Raw genomic sequence first — 20,741 nt, 5'->3', positions numbered from 1 at the left:
CCCAGTCCCAAAAACCCATGGAGCATCCCATGAGCCATGGGACGCCATGGAACACCACGGGCCGATTTTTCCCATGGGGAAGATTTCCCATTGATTTTTTGCACCATTTCCCATGGTGTTGAGCAACCCATGGGGAGATGCCCCATGGTGTGTGTCCCATGGGAGCACTTCCTTGCCATGACAGAGTGTCTAGAAAGATCATTGTTTGAAGTGCCCCCGTCTGCGAGGGTCATCACCCTACTTAATGTCTGCCTAAGGTGAACTTTTCACGATACAACCGATTTTGCAACTAGATTTTGTCTACAAGTCACCGTTGACATGATGTTACCTAAACGTAAAAATTAGACGGAGACTTCAACGCACGGGCAGGAATTCCATCCCATGGGAATGGCGATGCCATGGGAAAGTTCACACCATGGAGAGGCCCTCCCATGGTGTTCATCCCGCGCCATGGGAAATTACCTCTATTTTCCATGGGAGGCCACTTACCCATGGTGCTGACCCGTGTTCTCATGGGATTTCAGTTAGGTCCCATGGTATATGACTCATGGGATCCCATGCGACCCATGGTTTTTTGGGACTGGGAACGCCGCCTCAGGGTGATGGCCAGGAAGGGACCTGGACAAGCATGGGTTTTGACCTCAGACTGAAAAGCTGTTCCTCAGGATCGTGGTGGGTAATGCTAGTGGTTTGGTTGGTTCTCAAGAGCTGCTATAGAGTCTTCAGCCAGCACGGGTATATTCATTTTGCAGGGGCAATCCGCAGTCCGGCTACACCCGGCAGTATCCCTACGTGGCCGTCGTACCCCCAGACGAGGCCGTCGAGCCCCGAGACGTGACCGTCGTGCCCCAGGACGTGGCCGTCGAGCCCCGAGACGTGACCGTCGTGCCCCAGGACGTGGCCGTCGAGCCCCGAGACGTGACCGTCGTGCCCCAGGACGTGGCCGTCGAGCCCCGAGACGTGACAGTCGTGCCCCAGGACGTGGTCGTCGAGCCCCGAGACGTGACAGTCGTGCCCCAGGACGTGGCCGTCGTGCCCCAGGACGTCGCCGTCGTGTCCCAGGACGTCGCCGTCGTGCCCCAGGACGTGGCCGTCGTGCCACAGGACGTCGCCGTCCTGCCCCAGGATGTGGCCGTTGTGCCCCAGGACGTGGCCGTCGTGCCACAGGACGTCGCCGTCCTGCCCCAGGACGTCGCCGTCGTGCCCCAGGACGTCGCCGTCGTGTCCCAGGACGTGGCCCCGCTTGCCCTGCCCCTGATTGATTCTGGCCGTCCTTCACGGAGGCGGCCGTTGGGAGGGGGAAGTGGAAGGGTGGACCAACGTGACGTCACCTTGCCACCTGGTGCAGAATGTAGAGCATGTTTGGTGTTGTGGGTTGGCAGGGCTGCGGCGGCGCGCGGCCGGTAGGGGGGGCCGGTAGGGGGGGCTGCTAGGTGGGGGTGGGGCGGTGGGGCCCTCCGCGGGGCTGCGTTGCGTTGCCTCTCTCTCACTGAGCCGTCCGTTCTGTTCCAGTGCCCCTCGGCCCGGCGGCGTACGCTCCACGCTCGACGCCCGCTCGACGCCCTGCTGCGCGTAAGCACGCTCGACGCCCACCCCCTCCACCTCCACCAGCGCCAGCTCAGCGCCGCGACTGCCACCACCAGCACCAACTCACCACCGCCTCCGTCGTCGTCGGCGTCGTCGACGTCTGACTCCCTCTTCCTCTTCTTCTTCTTCTTCTTCCCCTCCTCCGCCACTGGCCACCCGACCAATCAGAACAGCAGCAGCAGGCAAAGATGGCGGCCTTCGTAGCGAAACAGATGGTCGGCAACAAGCTGAATGCAGTTAAAGGTGAGTCCGACGACCAATATTTTTTCGATTCTTCAAAAATCTTTCCTCTGTGCCTCGGCGGCGTGCCTGGCCGGCAGGACGACGTGTACGGCTTCACCTTGAACCTGACGCGGGGCCTTTTTGTCGATCGTCGCGATGGCCGCACGGAACGAGGTTGCCTGCCTGCCTGCCTGCCTGCCTGCCGTGCAGACCTGTGGCTGGAGACATGCAAAGGCCGTCCCGCCCGCCCGTCACCGCGTCGCTCTCCTTTTTCCAAACTCGTCACTCTGTCGGCCGAATAAAAGCCATTTATTTGGCGAGCGCAGCGTTGGCATGACAGCCTTGGGGCCCTTGTAGTGGTGCGGCCCGCGCGGCCAGCATCATATTCCGAACACGTTTTGCTGGTCGGCAAGCGCGCTCGGCTCGGTTCAGCTCGACTCGGTTCGGCTCGGCTCGGTTCAGCTCGGCTCGGTTCGGCTCGGCTCGGCTCGGCTCGGCTCGGCTCGGCTCAGCGACCTCCGCGGTGGTGGTGGCCGGCAAAGGGGTGCAGCGTGTTCTTTGTGCGCGGAGCTGCGGAGCACTTCGCGAGCGGAATTCCATGCAAATGGTGGTGGCGTGTGCCTGAGAGGACGCTCTCTCTCTCTCTCTCTCTCTCTCTCTCTCTCTCTCTCTCTCTCTCTCTCTCTCTCTCTCTCTCTCTCTCTCTCTCTCTCTCTCTCCCTCTCTCGCCGAGGAAATGAGAGGAAGAGAGCGGAACACGAGTATGCAAGCGCTGCGCTGCCACTCACTCGCAGGCTGGCGCGGCAAATATTTTGCCGCTCCAACGCACACGGCCAGTGCATCGAGGCGGCGGCCCCTGGGCGGCCCCGCTCGGTCCATTCAGGCGATGCAGTTCGGGGAAACGGGCCAGACGCACGGCCGCCGCCGCTCTCGGCACCCTGCAACCAACAAGTTTCCTGCTTTCAAGGAGCAGGGAATAAAATGATTGAAATTAATTCCGCAGTAACTGCTATAAAAAAATAAGTTAAAAGGGGTGCTATTTTTCGAACTTGGGTTGTATCGGTACCTCCATTCCTCATCATTGTCCCCTGCCGACACTGTTCCTGCAACACCACTCACGTCCACCACTGCCGCGGGTGCAGGCCCTCGTGCTGGGTGTCACTAATCTGGGCGGTAATGTGTCCACCGCTATGCCCAGTTGGCTGTTCGGCTAACTTTTCTTCTAGCTGTTCGGCTGACTGTCAGGCTTGCTGTTCGGCTGACTGTTCGGCTAATTTTTTCGATGACTGTTCCGATTCGGCTGACTGTTCGGCTGGCTGTTCGGCTAGCAGTTCGGCTGGCTGTTCGGCTAGCAGTTCGGCTGGCTGTTCGGCTAGCTGTTTCGCTGACCATTTAGCTGACTGTTCGGCTGACTGTTCGGCCGACTGCTTGGCTGACTGCTGACTGTTTGGCTGACTGTTGGCCCGAGTTGGCCCTAGGCCGGCGCGGCCCCGCTCAAGTGTAAGACTATGGTATTGACCGGCCCCCTTCCCGCCTGCCTGCACCGCGCCGTCAGCCCGCCAGCCGCCAGCCCGGCGCCCCAGACTGGCCCGCCGACGCCAGGCCGCCCAGGCTCCCGGCCCCCGCGGCGCCTGGGGCCAAGCCTGGGGCCCTGCGGCCAGGCCCAGCCAGGGGTTGGACGCGGTGTTGCGCCGCGTTGTGACGCCGCCAGCATTGGCTGCCCTGGCACAGTGGGCCAGAACACCGGTGGAGGCGGTCGAACCATCGGACGCGTTTTGAGCTCCAGAGTCGCTGAGTAGGACTCAAACCGAACGTGATCCCATCAAAGGGTTGCTCTTCGAACGAGGAATCCATTGGTGGGGTCACACGTTCGGTTCGAGTTCTCTTCTGCGACCCTGGAGCTCAAAACGCGTCCGGGATTTTGACCGCCTCCGCCGGTCTTCTGGCCCACTGTGCCTGCCGGACGACCGGGACGACGACGACCTCCCCGCCGCCATGCTTGCCCCGAGGCTTGTCCCGGCTGAGCGCCAAGGAGTGCGGCCGGGCCGGTCTCCAGAGCCCCGGAGCGCAGGTCTCCGAGCAAGCCTCTTGCCTGGGCCCTGGGCCCCGGGCACTGGGCCGCCACTGCCGCGCTCCGCAAACCGCTTGGCCCTTCCAGCGTAATCCCCCGGCCGCTCCCCCGGCCGCTCCAGGCACAACGAGAGTGAAAAGTTGAGCAAATCTCTCCGCTCCGGTGCGTGGCGGCGCGGAGGCGGCGCGGGGGCGGCGGCGGCGTGGAGCGCGGTGGCGGAGCCGGGGACAAAATGAAATCCACTCTCATTGGACAGCAGGTGTCTCGCGCGTAAACAAAGGACACCGAATCCGCAAGCCGCGGCACTGCAACAGTATCCCTCGCAGCAGCACGGCGGCCCGCCCAGAGAGCCGAGCCGGGCCGAGCCGGGCCCGGCCCAGCGCGCACTTCTCTCGATTAGATCTGGGAGTGCCGGCAACAGCGGGAGGCTCGACGTGGGAGTGCCGAGGGTGGCCGAGGCGGGCCGACGCGGACCGAGGCCCCACGGCCGTGGCCGAGCCCGGGCAGGTACAAAGCGGAGGGCAAAGTCGGCCGAGAGGGGGAAACAAAAACAGAGGCAACGAAAATGAAAACAAAATCGAATGAACCGCGCCGACTGTTGGGCTTTCCTATGCGCCTGCGCTACGCAGCACAGTGGGCCAGAAGACCGGCGGAGGCGGCCAAAACTCTAGACGTGGAGCTCCAGAGTCGCTACGTGGGACTCGAACCGATCGTGTGACCCCACCCAATGGATTGCTCTCCGAACGAGTAGTCCATTCGTGGGGTCACACGTTCGGTTCGAGTCCTGTTCAGCGGTAGAGCTCAGAACGCGTCTGGCGTTTCGGCCGCCTCCGCCGGTCTTCTGGCCCACTGTGCGGCAGCTCAGCGCACTCACGGCCGTGCTCGTCCGCAGCGCAAACACGGGGTTGCGGGAATAGCGCGGCGCGACAGTCGCGCGACGGCTAGTCAATGTGTCGTCCTGACGGGCAGGGCCGCGCCGACGCGCCGCACGCCTTTTGGCGCCAAAAAAGAAACGTCAGATTGGGCCATAAAAGGGACCGCGCCATGCCACGCCGTCCCAAGGGACGCGCCGCGCCCCGCCGCACCATGCGGGACAGGCGAGGGAAGTCCATGCCTTCCTTCGCGTGGTTATACGCCGCACAGTGGGCCAGAAGACCGGTGGAGGCGGCCAAAATTCTAGCCGCGTTTTGAGCTCCAGAGTCGCTAAATGGGACTCGAACCGAACGTGTGACCCCACCAATGGATTGCTCTCCGAACGAGGAATCCATTGGTGGGGTCACACGCTCGGTTCGAGCCCTGTTTAGCGACTCTGGAGTAGGGATGGTAAAATACCGGTATTATATATTTTGGTATTTTAAATCGGTTTTAAACCGAATAAAATACTGAATCATACCGGTTTAAAACCGTAATATACCAAGAAATTGCGAAATCTCGGTTTAATACCGGGTTTAAAACCGTATAATACCAAAAAATACCGACCAATAAAATACCGGAGCCATCCCTACTCTGGAGCTCAAAACGCGTCTAGAATTTTGTCAGCCTCCACCGGTCTTCTGGCCCACTGTGCGCCGTCCCGCGGGTGGCGGGCCTTCCATACCAACCGCCGACACGTAGACACCATTACTCCGGACACAACCGCGTGACGAGCCGCGTGAGCCTCGCGCAAGCCGGCGGGTCTGCAGAACGGGAAGAAAGGACGCGGAGATTATGTCGGCTTGGCGCGGCCGGGCCTAAGTTGGCATTCCTGGAAGGCTAAGCCTGCAGCAGTGCCCTTGGCGCCCTTGGAGCAAGCAGACGTGTCCCCGTGGCCGCCGCCACACTCGCGTGGGAGGAACCGGGTTCGCGGGACGCAGAGGAGGTAAACACTCGCGTAAATACCCTGTACACGTAATACTTGTAAACGTCATGTTCCATTTTGGGGTCAAATAACTGTGACAAAATGTTTGCATTTCAGTGCCGTACGTATAATTCCACCCTAATACAGCGGAATACCGAAAAGTCTGCGCCGGATTTCTCGACGTGTTTACCTCCTCGCGGAACGCCCGCTGCTCGCCAACTAATACCGAACAACGCGCACACGACTTGAAGAGTAGAGCAGCAGACTGGTTCCGAGTGCCGTTTCCGTCGCTCTGTCTCTCTCGCACTTTACGGAACCCACTATGAGTGCGAGAGAGACAGAGAAGACCGATGAAAACGACTCTCGGAATCAGTCTGCCGCGGAAGTGCCAGGGCAGGCGAGGGAAAGGGCGTGATGCAAAAGTTGTCTGCCGGGGCAGCACTACCTAGTGGCTCCACAGCACAGCCTGAGTGCGAAATAAAAGGGTTTGTGCGCGTCCGTGCGCGCGTGTGTGTGCGTGTCTGTGTGTGCGTGTTGGTGGAGGGCCGCGGGAGTGGCCAGGGCTGTGCTGCCAAGTCGGAGTGCATGCTGCCAGTAATCTTATCAGCGTCGCGACCATTATAGCTCGCGACGCGTAGCGTTCTCGCTTTTGTTCCACGGCAGCAACTCCATTATCTCGACACCGCCCCGCCCTGCCGGGCCCTGTCCCCGGCCGAGGTTAGGCGGGACGTGCCATGGTAATATCGCGGCGCGAGTGCAGGAGCGGATGCAATGCAGGCGAGACCTGGCGCTGCTGCGCCGTCTCTCTGCCTGTTGGCGGCAGCGCGCGGCAGCGGCGGAGAAAAAGTTGCTCGCTACCGTACGACCAGTACGACCCCCTCGAGCCCGACAGCTGGCGTGGCGCGCGGCGGGGCGGGGCGGGGCGCGCGGCAGTAAGTTGAACGTTTTCATGAAACACGTGTGGCCCTGCTCCTGGGCGGGGGATTGGGGACAGGGCGAGGCGGGGCGAGCAGGGCGTCCCAGCGAGGGTACTTTTGGTACTTTGCGCGTCGAAAAAGTAGGTCAGGTCGGCCGGCCGGGCCGCCCCGGCCGCCGCGCACGTGAGCCACGTCGGTGGAAAGCTTTGCCTAAGACGACGACGGCTTGGACAGCCACCACTCCCAGCCTGCTTGCGACTGTGGGCCGCCGCCCGAACTCTGACCGGGAACAGTGGAGGCGGCCAGGCGGCCAGGTGGGCCCCAGGGCGGGGGAAGGCGGCCGGGCCCAAGCCGGCGGAACGGTCGGAACGGCCCCCAAGACTTCCGGGTGCATGTGGACCCGGCCATCCATCTTAGACAAACAAGCAACACGCTTAATTCGCATCCCTGCGGTTCCCTGCGGTTCCCTGCGGTGCGGGCGGACCGCAGTGCCGCGGCACTGCAAAGCACCCTGCGCAGCGGTCGGCCGACCCGCCGGGGCGGCGGGTAGGTCGGCAAGCCCTTGGGCAAGGCGGGGAGATGCCACCCAATACCTCCCCCCGGCCGTCTCGGACCCTCTGGCCACGGCCGCCGCTGCCGTTGTTGTTGTTGTTGTTGTTGTTGTTTCCACTCGTGTTGCCCGGCCATCCTGCCGCCCCGCTGCGCGTCGCGGCGTCGCGCCCTTGGAACTTTCCACCCTGTGTCGTCATGGCACAGACAAAGGAGAAAGTGCCCCGCCCCACCGCAAGCCACCCCGCCCCGTCCCGTCCCGTCCCCGGGACTTCGATTTCCACTTGTTCGCCGCACCTCGTGCGCCGAGTCGACCTCTCTAAGCAGCACGCCGAGGACAAGGGCGAGTGCCATCCACACGGGCCGGGTCGGTCTGTCGACGTCTCCTCGGATCGAAGTCGGGCCGCCACTTACCTTCCGGCCGAGTGGCGCGCGACGTGTGCGACGGCGAGGCGCCCTCGCCGTGCTCGACGGGCTGCGGTTGGCTGCGGGGCAGAGGGGGTAAATAATTGGTGTCGCGCAGTGGGCCAGAAGAGCGGCGCCGGCGGCCCAGTCCCAAAAAACCATGGATTGCATGGGATCCCATGACACAAATCCCATGACAGGGCACTGAAATCCCATGAGACTGCGGTTCAGCACCATGGACAAGCGGCATGCCCCACACGGAAAATAGACGTCTATAGATTAAGCTAGACCGTCTAGATGTGGTCTTCAAAAGTCTATCTACGTCTATAGACAAATTTAGACAATCTATAGATGATCTTTAGTGTCTATAGAGATCTATGGACTGAAGTAGACGGTCTATAAAGGATCTAAGGCGCCTCTAATCCGTCTATGTCTAACTATAGATGCAACTGCAGACGTCTATAGATGATCTTTCTTGTCGAAGTTCATCTAAGGACTCATAGGACAGATCTACCTGATATCTAGCAAAGGTCTATCTGCAGATATCCACACGGTAGATTTCATGTAGGCAGCTAAGGTCGTTGAAACATGGACGTCTAAAAATATATCACATGTAGACTATCTATAGATGCACAATGATAGACTTTATGCAGACGCCACATAGATTAATTTCCGTCCCAACTTCTTAGGTCAGTCCATAGCGTAGTGGGTGAGATCTTGGTCTTCAAAGTAGAAAGATGTCTTTCTACTCTTTAGATAAGGTACTAGACGGATAAGCTTCTCCTAACTGCCACGAGAGCGCGCCACGCGCAAAGCACGTCTGCCCGCTCGCGGTGACGACTCCGTGAGCCAGTTCTCTTATAGTCTCTACGCCGTTCTCCTCTCAGTTGAAGAGTCCTCTTAATATAAACGCTCTTGTGGCGTGAGGACCTTACAATTTTTTGGGTGTGGCAAGGGCTGGTAGTGCCGTACCGGCAGCGTTCCCTTGCTCGGCCCTCTAAATCCCCACATCAGGAACGAACTGCCCTATTCGATCTAGATGCTGCTATCTTCCCAAGCGGGAACCCAACTCGCGTTTTGACCGTTGATACCTTCGTTGTGCTCTACATGGTATGCAGGGGCTATTCTGAGTCCGTCGATTCTAAATCTATCTGCAGACGTCTACTAGAGGAAAAGTAATAGACGTCTAATAGACGTCGCAAATTCGACCATTAGATTATGTGTAGATGATCTACATGTAGATGTCAAAAGACCTCTATTAGACTCATTTCCGTCTACAAATAGACGTCTAATATACGTCTTTTAGACGTCTTTTTTCCGTGTGGGCGCCATGCAAAATGGAGGTCGTTTCCCATGGTGCAGGCCTAGCACCATGGGAGGACCTCCCCCATGATGTGAACTTTTCCATGGGTTCAGACTTCCCATGGGAAGGCAGTCCTGCTCGTGCGTTGAAGTCTCCGCCTAATTTCCAATTATAGGTCATATCATGTCAACGGTGCCCTCCAGACAAAATATGATTACAAAATCGGATGTAGCGTCAAAAGTTGAGGGGGTGGCAGTTCACTTGAGAAATGATTAAATCCAGATCAGGCACTGTTCTCATCATGTTGTATTCACAAGAGACTCTGCCAAGGCAAGGAAGTGCTTCCCATGACTCACACTCCATGGTACCTTTCCCCATGGGTCGCTAGACACCATGAGAAGTTGTTCCAAAAATCACGGGGAATCGTTCCCATGGAAAGAATCGGCCCATGGCATCCCATGCACCGCCATGGCTCATGGGATGCCCCATGGTTTTTTGGGACTGGGGGCTGAAACTCTAGACGCGTTTTCAGCTCCAGAGTCTCTAAACAGGACTCGAACGGAGCGTGTGACCCCACCAATGGACTCTTCGTTCGGAGAGCAATCCATTGGTGGGGTCACACGTTCGTTTCGAGCCCCTTTTAGCGACTCTGGAGCTCAAAACGCGTCTAGAGTTTCGGCCGCCTCCACCGATCTTCTGGCCCACTGTGTGTTGGCCCTGGCCTAGCTCTAGCCCTGGCCTTGCCCAGCCCTGGCTCGTGTGGGGCCCTGGCCGTCAAGACTTTTTTGGCAGCCCCTTGCGACCGGGCGGCCGTCCTCTGACCTCTGGTCCCCGCCACTCCCCCTCTCTGCCCCCTCTGGTGCCGCCCAGGCGCCATGCATATTCAGCAGTCCTGATCCACTTCCTGCACGAAGGCGTTTACCGAGCAGACGACGCATTCCAATTAAAATGCAGCAGAAAGGGTCGCCGCCGTCGCCGGTCTGGGTTAACGTTTCGGTGGCGGTCGTCGGGGCGGTCCGGGATCTTTAATCCCGCGGGACGCTGGCCGGGACAGCAGCGAGAGGGACTTGAGGGGCGCCAGGACAAATGGGCGGCGAGAGGACGGCGACGACGACAGACGACTGCCAAGTTCAACGGCCAACTCCCAATAAATGGCACCTCGACAGGCGGCGCGCCCGGGGGCCGCAGCGGAGTGCTCGCTCCCAGCGGCGAGCGCCGGCGAGGTAGGCCAAGAAGCTGGCCGCCGCGCAGCGCTGTGCCGCGGCGCGCCGGCCTGGCCTACCTCGCAGGCGCTCGCGGGGCGCTCCTTTTTGCGCGCGTAACGGCACCGCGTTAACGGCGCGTCGAGAGCAACACTGCAAAAACAGAGGGCGCTTCGCGTTATCGGCAGCGCCCTGAATCACCATGGCCCCGTCCAGCGATAGTGAAGCGGAAAGGGGGAGGGGGAGAGATGCGGGACCTGGAGTGTTCTTGACGGCGCGGTCGGCGGCCGTGACGCTGACCCACTTCTTACACCAGTCCGGCGGCGCTCGGCCGGGCCGTGCCGGGCCGTGCCCACGCAGTATCTCATCTAGGCGGCGGTGGAAAAAACGCGTCGAGGATTTCGGGGATCTTGCAGGCCGTGCCTGGGCGTGCCTGGGCGTTGCTTGGCGGTTGCCCCGTCAGTGTATCGCGGTGCGGTCGGCGGTGGCAAAAAGTTTCTCGGCGGCCTCGGGGGACGGCCGCGCGGACTTTCGCACCTCGGCGTCGTAAAAACGAGATGGGGGTTAGGGGGCGGTGAAAAGATGCGTCAACGTCACGGAGACGACACCTCTCTCTCGAGACCGGAAAAAAGTTTATCGCCGCGGCGTGTTATTCTGCCGGGCGGGTTGGCTGCGGACGGCGGGGCGCCCGAGCTGGCAGCCCTGCTCGAGCAGCCAGCCCCAGCAGGCAGCCAAGCTGTGCGGGGCACCTAACCACCCCGACTAACCGCATTACCCCCCTCGCCCCGCCCAGAGATTGATACCAGCCACCGCCAGATGAGGCCTCGCGGCGCAGACCGAGCAGGCAGACCGAGCAGGCAGACCGAGTGGGCAGACCGAGCGGGCAGACCGAGCAGGCAGCCCGAGCAGGCAGCCCCCCGCCAATTGCAGCGACGTCATTGGGCCTGCGGGCGTGGCCGGTGACGCCACTGCGCCGCTTTTTAGCTCATTATGTGTCGATTTCGAGGCTGTCTGTATGGCCACGCCATGTGGGCCGTCACTGCGGCGCCTCCCTCCCTCTCTCTCTCTCTCTCTCTCTTGCCCGCGGCGGCCAGATCCCACCGAGGCGCCGTCACCAAATAACGCAATTTCGCAGGTCGCCGTCGTGCCCCTCCCACGCCCCCGCCTCATCGTCGCCATTTTAGACCGCACCACTCATCGTTTCCCGCACCAACGGCTTCTGCGGCTCTTACGAGTCCAACAGTCCTGCGCTGTGACGCCCTGCTCCCCGCCCCACCCCACAGGGATGCCCGGTCCGGCCCAGCCGCAGTGCTGACGGTAAAAATGAGAGCCCCCTTTCTGTGCGCCCCTGCCGGGCGTTAAGGAACCCCTCTGTAGACTGATTCTGAAAGTCGTTTTCGCCGCTCTGTCTCTCTCGCACCCATAGGGGACGCCCCATAAGTGGGAGGGAGACAGGGCGACGAAAACGACTCTCGGAATCAGTCCACTGGGTGCAGCAGCGCATGAGAGCGGCCATGGGGGCGGCCTTGGGCTTGGGCGGCCCTTGCCGGCCCCATCGCGTCCTTGGCGCCCCCTGGGGCTCGGCCCTGGGCGGGGCGCGGATTTCAAACATTCCTGGATGAAGGGCCGCTTCGCGTCGCGACGCCGCTGGAGAGGAGAGCGTCATTGGAAACTAATCAAGGCCTCTCTCTGGTCCCCCTCCCCCTCCCCCTCCCCCGGTCTCGGCGCCTCGGCCGACTGGCTCTCAGCATGCCTCTGATCGATCTTCACAGCCCTACCATGGCCCTACCAACGGTCCTACCATGCCGACGGCGGCCGTGCCGGGCCGTGCCGGGCCGGGCCGCGGGGAACAAGCGTTTAATCATGACTCGTGTCTCGCAAGGAAGCGCAAAGCCTTTCAGCGCCTTCTTTTTCGCGGGCCTTTTCGGACCGCACATCAGAAGCGGCGGAGGCGTGGCTTTGAGCGTCGCCGCGCGCAGCCGACTTATCTTCTTGAGCTCTGTGTGCTTTCTTCATGGTACCGTCTCGAGTCCACCACGTGGTGGTCCCAGCGGGCTGCCCACCGCAAGAGAAATATATCGGTACCGTCGGGTTTAGTTTCAAGTTCTGTGAACGGACTGTGAAGCCCCCGTGGACCAGAAGACCGGCGTCAGCGGCCAAAACTCTAGACGCGTTTTGAGCTGTGAAGTCGCTAAACAGGCCTCGAACCGAACGTGTGACCCCACCATTCGACACCTCCTAGGAACAAGCGGCTATCATCCAGGAGCTTCCAGACACTCGGCTATCTCGCAGTAGCTTTCAGACACTCGGCTATCTTTCAATAGCGTCCAGACACTCGGCTATCTTCCAGAGCGCTTCGGAGACTCGGCTAACTGACTTCTGCGGAGAGGTTAGGGTTGTCCTTTCGATAGCGTTTATCTTTGTTACACTCATCAAGACATGCTCACGCCATGATTTTAATCTACTCTGACAAACTTTTGACACATTTTGGTTAGGTCCCGGTGAGGGCATTTCGACTGGTTTAAAATATATACGCACCTAAACTCGGGAAGTGGGGAAAACAGTTAGCCGAGTCTCCGAAGCGCTCAGAAAGATAGCCGAGTGTCTGGACGCTATTGAAAGATAGCCGAGTGTCTGGAAGCTACTGAGAGATAGCCGAGTGTCTGGAAGCTCCTGGAAGATAGCTGCCTGTTCCTAGGAGGTGTCGCATTGGATTCCTCGTTCGAAGAGCAATCCATGGGTGGGGTCACACGTTCGGTTCGAGTCCCATTAAGCAACTCTAGAGCTCAAAGCCCGTCCGGTATTTCGACCGCCTCCACCGGTCTTCTGGCCCACTGTGAGTCGAGTCCAGAGAGTGTCCGCCGAACTGATCCTCTCCCCCACTGCGAGCCCCACGCGGTCGGTATGCCGCGCAGGTGCGGGGGCTCTGGCGGCTCTGCCGCTCCATTTAAACGGTCCGTCCCCGCCGCGAGCACCATCGCTCACTTTGGCCGGGAGGCGATGGCTCTCCCGGATCCTCGCCTGCCTGTTCCCGATCGGCCGCTTCCTGACTTGCGACCCGGGCGCGCCTTGGCGTCCAAGCCGCGGCCCCGCGTCCCCCCGCTGCTCCATCTCTGTCGCGTGGTCCGAGCTGGCCAGCAGGCTCTCAGACGGCCGGACGCTGGCCGAGCTCATGAATCATGCGGACATATCCGCACCCTTGTTCGGCCAACAGTAATGCATGGCCGGGGCCGACTGGCCGGCCGGCCGACTGCCCGGCCGAGCCCCGCTGGCTGCTGGGTGGAACTGATGGGCACCCCGGATGAGGACGCCGCCGGCCGAGCCAAAGCTAACAACGCCCGAAGGCGCAGACGGACCAACTTAGAACAAACATCGCGTTCAACGTCACTGTCAAAAAGTCCCAACTTCGGCTTGGAAGCGGCCAAAATTCTAGACGCCTCTTCGCAGGAAAGAGACGGAGAGTTCCTGCATAATAGTACCTTCAGAGCGTTCGGAACAAGGAAGTTTGATTACATGTTTTCCGAAGCACACCCAGAAAATATGGTTTCTTAATTTTTTTTTATATTTTTTTTTTGATTTTGTAAGAAAATTGATCTTGACACAAGACAAAGTTTCTTCATTCAAGAATAAAAAATTGGCTTAAGAAAAATTTTCTTGGAAAAGCCAAGAAAAGTTAAATTTTTCTTGATCCAAGAAGTCATTTTTTTTTTGTGTAACTCTGAATCTCAAAATGTGTCCAGAATTCAGCCGCCATTTTTTTCCTTCATCGGTGAGCGCGTGACTCCGCGACACTATCGTCAAGGCGCACGCCGCGCTTGCCCGACACTCGGAGCGCCACGGCATGGCGGCGCGGAGGCCGACATCGACGTCGTGCTCGGCCAAGTAATCAGCAAGTGCAATTACTGACATCGGTTCGAAACTTGGCGCGCTCGGGCCGCTTCTCCGCCTGCTTCGCGCGCCGCCGGCAACATCGTGTCTCATGTGGGCCGTCTCGAAGGATTGCCGGCAGGGGCGGCATCCCACAGTGGGCCAGAAGACCGGTGGAGGCGGCCAAAACTCGAGACGCGATTTGAGCTCCAGAGTCGCTAAATGGGACTCGAACCGAACGTGTGACCCCACCAATGGATTGCTCTTCGAACAAGGAATCCATTGATGGGGTCAAACGCTCGGTTTGAGCCCTGTTTAGCTGCTCTGGAGCTTGAAACGCGTCTAGAGTTTTGGCCGCCTCCACCGTTCTTCTGGCCCACTGTGCATCCCCCCTCACGGCGTGGCGGTGCGCGGGACTCGGTGTGGGCCATAACAGCGCAGGGAGAGAGATAGGGTTGCACGCGTGAGAATGAAACTTGTGGTTAGTTCAAAGTTATCTTGGAGGGCACTTTAGGAAAGGAGCCGTATCACCTGCTTTTATGTCCTGGTCTCCGCTGACCGTTTTTCAGTGTTAGAGAAACGCAAGAGTGTTTCGCCAAGTCCGCAATTTTGAAACGAATTGGCGGAGCGGTTTCTCGCTCATGGATTTCTACCCTGCTGAAGCTAGAGGGGCAGTAAGCTATCTGTTAGGTCTCTAGTTAACACGGTTTTTCATGGTAAAGACATAGGCGATTTACAGGGGGTTCCTGGGAAAACCAGGAACTGTTTTTACCGTAAAAGTACAAAGGGCTCGCTAACAATACCACTCTAGCTTCAGCGGGCTAGAAGCCACGAGCGAAAAACCACCCCACCAACCCGTTTCAAAATGGCGGGCTGCGCTTCTCCAACACGTCAAGGACTCTACGCGGCGGTAGGATTATTCGTCGGGGCACCGTGTTGCATCGAAACAAGCGGAAAGAAAACAAAGCACTCTGCTTGCTGCAGCGCACATTAACAGATTCGCGCCGCGGCCGTGCCCGGGCACAAGCTGCCGCCACACTCCACAAAAGAAAAAGTTTCCGCGGGGGCGGGCGGCGAACCGCGGTCCTTGGCCGTGTGCACTGGATAAGCAACGCACGGCATTGAGGCAGGACTTGAAAAGCGAACGGGCCGCGGGACGTCGCCTCGGCTGCTTCAATATTAATCCGGCGGTGTGGCGCCGCGCTGCTGCAAAGACTTTGTCTCAGCCGCCGTGCCGCCGCCGTGCCACCGAGTCCTGGCCGCCTCCATGAACGCCGCCTTTCTCCTCGTCTTCGGTTTCCCCCGCGCTGCTCGTCGCGGTGCTCGTCGTCCCGGTGACGGACCTGCCGGCGGAAGATTGCCCCGCCCCGCCACGGACCCACCATTGAACAGCACGACCGCCGAGACAAAACAGCAGCGCTGCTGTAAACCAAAACAGCAACAAAAGAAAGCCGCAGAAAGAAGCACATTTTTTCGTGGTCGCTCCTTTCTTGCCCGCGTTTTCTAATCTATTCTCCGGGGCGGTCGGGGGAAAAATTGTCCCGCGCTCGGAATGAGACTGGCGGAGGGACCCGGCTGGCAGAGGCTAGACCGGAAAAGCGCCGCGGGGTCGGAAAAGTGTTAAGGCCGGAAAAGTGGCGTGGCCCGGCGCCGCGTTCGACTTTCATTCTGCCTGCGAGCGGCTTAGGCCCGCCCCCGCCTCATCCTCCTTCCCAATGCGAGGCTCACGCCTGTCTGTGCTTTTCGATAAACACATGTCCAAACTAAATGACTTTTTGGACAAAGAAATCTTTTCTTGATGTTTTAAAAAGAAACACGTGCCTAATCGAAAGTTGCTTGTACACAGAAACGTTTTCTTAAATCATTATTCTTATCCCGAGAAAAAAGATATCAAGGAAGCATTTTTCAGGGTGCGCCGAAGCCAAAGTGGATTCGCTGAAACAAAACCAAGCGGCCGTTGCCTCGGTCACCACTGCTGCTGTTATGGGCTGTCTTATAAAAGGAGAAAGGGGTGGAGAAAAAGTAAGCGGGCCGTTACTTTTAAACGCGATCGTCTCAAAACTGAGCCATAACCTTGACGTATGAAATGGTTTCCTCTACTCTCCGCTGTCTTCAACGGCCTCCTCGCCGTGCAACTCTCCTCCTTCCTTTTTTTACGAAGCTAAAAATGCTCGTAAACAATCCGTAGGTAAAAGCGCACCTTAAAGCGTATCGCTCACCCCCCCCCCCCTCTCCCGCCGAAGGTGCCCCCCGCCCCCCACCCTTCTGCTCTTCGGTCCCGTCCCGCGCCGCCCGTCCGTAAAAGCTTTCAAACTAGGGCGGGGGCCGGCAAACTCTCATCCCGGACCGCCCCCCTTTGCCCCTCTCCGACAAGGCCCCCCGCGCCATGCCCGCCCCGCGCTGTCCTAATTTTTATTGAGTGCCAAAATCAGATTTTTCTTGGGGGGCGTGCGGAGCCGTGCCGAACCGTGCCGGGCCGTGCCGAGCCGAGCCGAGCCGTGCCGAGCCGTGCCGAGCCGTGCCGAGCCGTGCCGAGCCGAGCCGAGCCGTGCCGCGTCCGGCAGCGCGCTTCCTTTGAAGTCGAAGCGCGCCGTCGACCCGTGCAACCCCAGCCCCGCGCCATCCCCTGACCGGGCCCCTTTTTACCTACCGCTCCCCTTCCCCACCCCCATGCACCCCTCCCCCTTGCTCGTTTTTACCCGCGCGTTGTCAACGCCTCGCCAATATCGCCGCGCCATCCCGCTGACCCGCCGGATGTATACAGTATACTCCACACCGCACCCCGCCCCGCCCAGCCCCGCCCCGCACGGGCACCATTACTTAACCATGGCGTGTGCACTGAGCGCTTGGCGTGAATAAAGGATCAGGATGGCCTCGCGGTCCGCACGAGGACGCGGCCCGCGCGGCAGGCAGCAGGCAGGCAGCAGGCAGGCAGGCATCAATAATTTCCGAGTGTCTTGACACCACGCGGCGAGGCGCGGCGCCGCGCGTGTGACGGGCCATTTGCGGCGACACACTGCCAGCACGAGGCTTGTTATCGGACTTTGCGAGTGTTCCGGCCCGGGGCTCCGTGCGCGGTACCGCGCCTGCTACATACCACCCCGCAGCGGGCACGCCGCACAGTGGGCCAGAAGACCGGTGGAGGCGGTCAAAATCCCGGACGCGCTTTGAGCTCCAGAGTCGCTGAACGGGACCCGAACCGATCGTGTGACCCCACCAATGGACTGCTCTCCGAACGAGGAATCCATTGGTGGGGTCACACGTCCGGTTCGAGTCCTGTTTAGCGACTCTCGAGCTCAAACGCGTCTAGAGTATTGGCCGGCTCTACCGGTCTTCTGGCCCACTGTGCGGCGGAGGCTGGGGGCCCTCGCACAAGAAGCAATGAAGGGCATCCCTGGACCGCTCCGCCGGCTGCGACCAACCTGCGGCACTGCATGCCTCCGAGCCCCAGTGCGGCCCGCACCGCATGACGCCCTGGGTCGGGCCGGGCCAGGCCGGGCACGGCCAGATATGCGGCCCCGATCGGCTGGGGGGCGCGGCGCGGCGCGGCACGGCACGGCCGATACGGGGACGGGGCGGATGCATAGGACCGCGATGAGGAATGGCTCGCCCGGCGACACGACGGGGCGCGGGGGGGGGGGGGGGGGAAGGGGCAGAGAAAAAGTGGATGACACAATGTGGGAGTGCGAAGGGATGTAAGGGGGTGGGGGCGGAAATGCGGCGAGCAACGAGATGGCGGCGATATGTTTAAAAGCCGCTCATCTGCGTGCGGCGCGGACCGGGCTTACGCCGCTTTCAGATTCCAGACTCCAGTCGGCGGTGGTGTGGGGGTGGGGGGGAGGGGGGCGTTTGATTGCGGGAGGCGCTGCTTGCGAAAAGGGATCGAAAATTGCCGCAGCAAAGGGCTAAGGGCTGGCGAGGCGGCAAGGGAGAGGCCCAGCGCCGCGAAGTGGGTCGACCGATGACAGGGGAGGGTACCTTGCAGCCCTGGCAGCCCTGGCAGCCTTTGCAGTGCGTCGGCTGGAGGCTGGAGGCGCCTGAGCTGCCGGCGGTGGGTGCGTAGCTGCGTAGCGGAGACAGACTTGAGCGCGTTTTGAATATAGGAGGCCCCCCCGGGAGTCATAAGCTGGCCTTGACGAGTCCCTCGGGGCGCCCTCGCGGCAATGAGGGGGCGCTGCGTAGCGCTGCGTAGCGCTGCGAGGGGCACGCCGGCTGGCCACCCCCGCCCGACCCAGTCCGACCCCCCAGCAGCAGCAGCAGCGCGAGCTCGACGCCGTTTGGCTAAATCCTCTTTATTTGGAATCTCTTCACGGTTCGGCCCGCCTTGCCCCGCCTGCTGTGTTGCGAGAATGAGAATCCCATCATCGCCGGGCCGCTTGTTCCGCTGTTTTCAATGGCAGAGAGCGTCGCCATGCCGACAAAGTAAGTCACTTTTCCTTTTCGCGCCAAAATGAAGACGCTCTGTCCACTCGCGACGCCGCTGCCGCTGCTTCACAAGCAACAACAATTAGGGCGAAGTGAGTGTGCCGCGATAAATCCCTCCGGCATTACGGCGGCGTGGGTGGGAGGGGGAAGAGGCGGGGCACAAAAAAAAAGGCGCGCCAAGTTCGAGTTCGGGGAGCAATTTATTTCGGTAATATTGGGTGGTGGCTGACGCGGTGTGGCGCGGCCCCGGCACACAGTGGGCCAGAAGGCCGGTGGAGGCGGTCGAAATCCCGGACGCGTTTTGATCTTTAGCAGAGACGCTAAGTGGGACTCGAACCGAACGTGTGACCCCACCAATGGATTCCTCGTTCGGAGAGCAATCCATTGGTGGGGTCACACGCTCCGTTCGAGTCCTTTTAAGCGACTGCTCCAAACGCGAGGGGGTATGCACTCGCGTAATAGTCGGTTCACTCTATCTGTAATAGCACGCGTAATAATACGCGTAATAGTCGCGTAATAGTCGCGTAATAGCCGAAATTGTCAAAATTTTATCAATTTTGGTGTGTTTTAGGCCGTTTTCAGCTAAATTTCGATTAATTTGTGGCGTAATAGAGCGTAATAGCGTAATAGTCGGTACACAGGTTCAGAGAGCGCATACCCCCTCGTCCAAACGCGTCTGGAGTTTTTGCCGCCTCCGCCGATCTTCTGGCCCAGTGTGCGGCCCTGCCCCGCCCTGCCCCACGCGCGTGGACCACCCCTACCTCAACTTGCAGCCTTTCGGCCTGCCAGCCCGAACGCAGCACCCTCCCCCTTGCCAGGCTTTGCTAGGCTTGCCAGGCCGCCCCTGGATGAGTGCCAAGCCGGCTGTGAGGGTGCGGCGGCCAAGCCCGGCCTGGCGGCGCGGAGCTGGGGCAGGGCAGGGCAGGGCGGAGGCGCCCCGCTCGCGATGGCCACCTGGACCTTCTCGTCGACGTCCAGCAAGTGGCAGCGTCCCTCCACTGGGCCGCCCCTATGGCTCGGCGTGGACGGCGCGAAAGACTCGCTGTGTGCCGCACTGTATGCGCGCCCGCAGGCAGAGCATATCGCATGTTTGACTTGGTCCTTCGCCTAGAAAGCGATCCGCACGCGTTTCTCTCTGTGTGTGTGTGTGTGTGTGTGTGTGTGTGTGTGTGTGTGTGTGTGGTTTGTTTGTGTAGCTTGTTTGTAGCTGTGGAGGAGGGAGAGGAGTCAAAGAGAAATGCGGATGGCGCACAAAACACGGCGCGGGTGAACGAGGTGGTTGGGTGGGGGGGGGGGGCTTCTCGTTTTGCAGGCCTGGCTGGAGAGAGGTTTCCCTCGCTCGACTGGGCGGCGTGCAGCATTCTAGCTAGGCCTAGTGCACGGCGACGGCAGTGACACTGCAACGCACTGGTCGTTGTTGGGGGGCGGGGCTTCTCTGCTTAGCTAAACCCGGCCAAACCTGGCTGACATTCGCTCGTTCGGCTCCAGGCCAAATTATACACTCCCGCGCGGATTCGGGCTTCCACTGTTAATCGCCGGCTTTTCGTTGTGATTGAGATAGTCCGAACTCGGTTTCGCCAAAGTCGTGCGTATTGCGCTGTCGGTTGTTTTAATCGCGCCGAAAAGTTTCAAGTCCGATTATAGAAAGAACCGCTTAACAGCAATCAACTTTAGCAGCAAACAACTTTTGGAAATCGACCGCTCAGGAAGCGCACCACAGCTGATTTATCCGGTTCTCGAAAGTTCGGCTTGTTTCGCAGCGCAATACGTTTCCGCGGACGCGGCACATCAGGCTGCAGCGTTTGGAACGTACCCAGCCGTGCACACTAATCGGGGCAAATCTAATCCTCCGCCAGCGGAACTCTGCGCGGCGCTGCAGCACCACGATCGACCACATAGACAAGTACAGTCACGAAAAACAAAAACAAAAAAAAAATCTTTTCGAAATAATTATTGCGGCTCAAATTGTTTTCAGAAAGAGTTGGCCGGCGTTGGGTCATGTCAGTATGAAAAGTGCCACACAGAAAGCAAAGAGAAAATAAAAGAGGCAAAAATAAATGAAAGAGAGGGGGCGAAAAAACTTTGCATAGCAAGGGACCTTGGGAAAGGAACAAAAGGAAGATTAAGAATGGAAATAATCGTAACAGCGTTTGCTGTTTTGCCTGGCAAGGGCAGTGGCAGTACCGAGCCCGTTAGGAGTAAAGGGTTTACGGAGCTTGGCGGCGCACAGTGGGCCAGAAGACCGGCGCAGGCGGCCAAAACTCTAGACGCGTTTTGAGCTCCAGAGTCGTTAAACAGGACTCGAACCGAACGTGTGACCCCACCAATGGATTCGTTGTTCGGAGAGCAATCCATT

General features: G+C 59.8%; 1 protein-coding gene across 2 annotated transcripts in view; it reads left to right on the top strand.

The window, feature by feature from the left end:
* LOC117654207 (complexin) overlaps positions 1 to 20,741 on the top strand; it is a 161,330-nt gene that overhangs the window by 83,308 nt on the left and 57,281 nt on the right. For both annotated transcript variants that reach the window (XM_034400464.1, XM_034400473.1), the window contains exon 3: positions 1,513 to 1,830. In XM_034400464.1, coding sequence (XP_034256355.1) covers positions 1,776 to 1,830 — 55 coding nt within the window. In that variant the 5' untranslated portion in view covers positions 1,513 to 1,775. The remainder of the gene's footprint in view (positions 1 to 1,512; positions 1,831 to 20,741) is intronic.

The sequence above is a fragment of the Thrips palmi genome, unplaced genomic scaffold (assembly GCF_012932325.1).
Source record: "Thrips palmi isolate BJ-2018 unplaced genomic scaffold, TpBJ-2018v1 HiC_scaffold_1, whole genome shotgun sequence".
NCBI lineage: Eukaryota > Metazoa > Arthropoda > Insecta > Thysanoptera > Thripidae > Thrips > Thrips palmi.
Note: the sequence above shows the minus strand (reverse complement) of the source record. Positions and strands in the feature narration are given on the sequence as shown.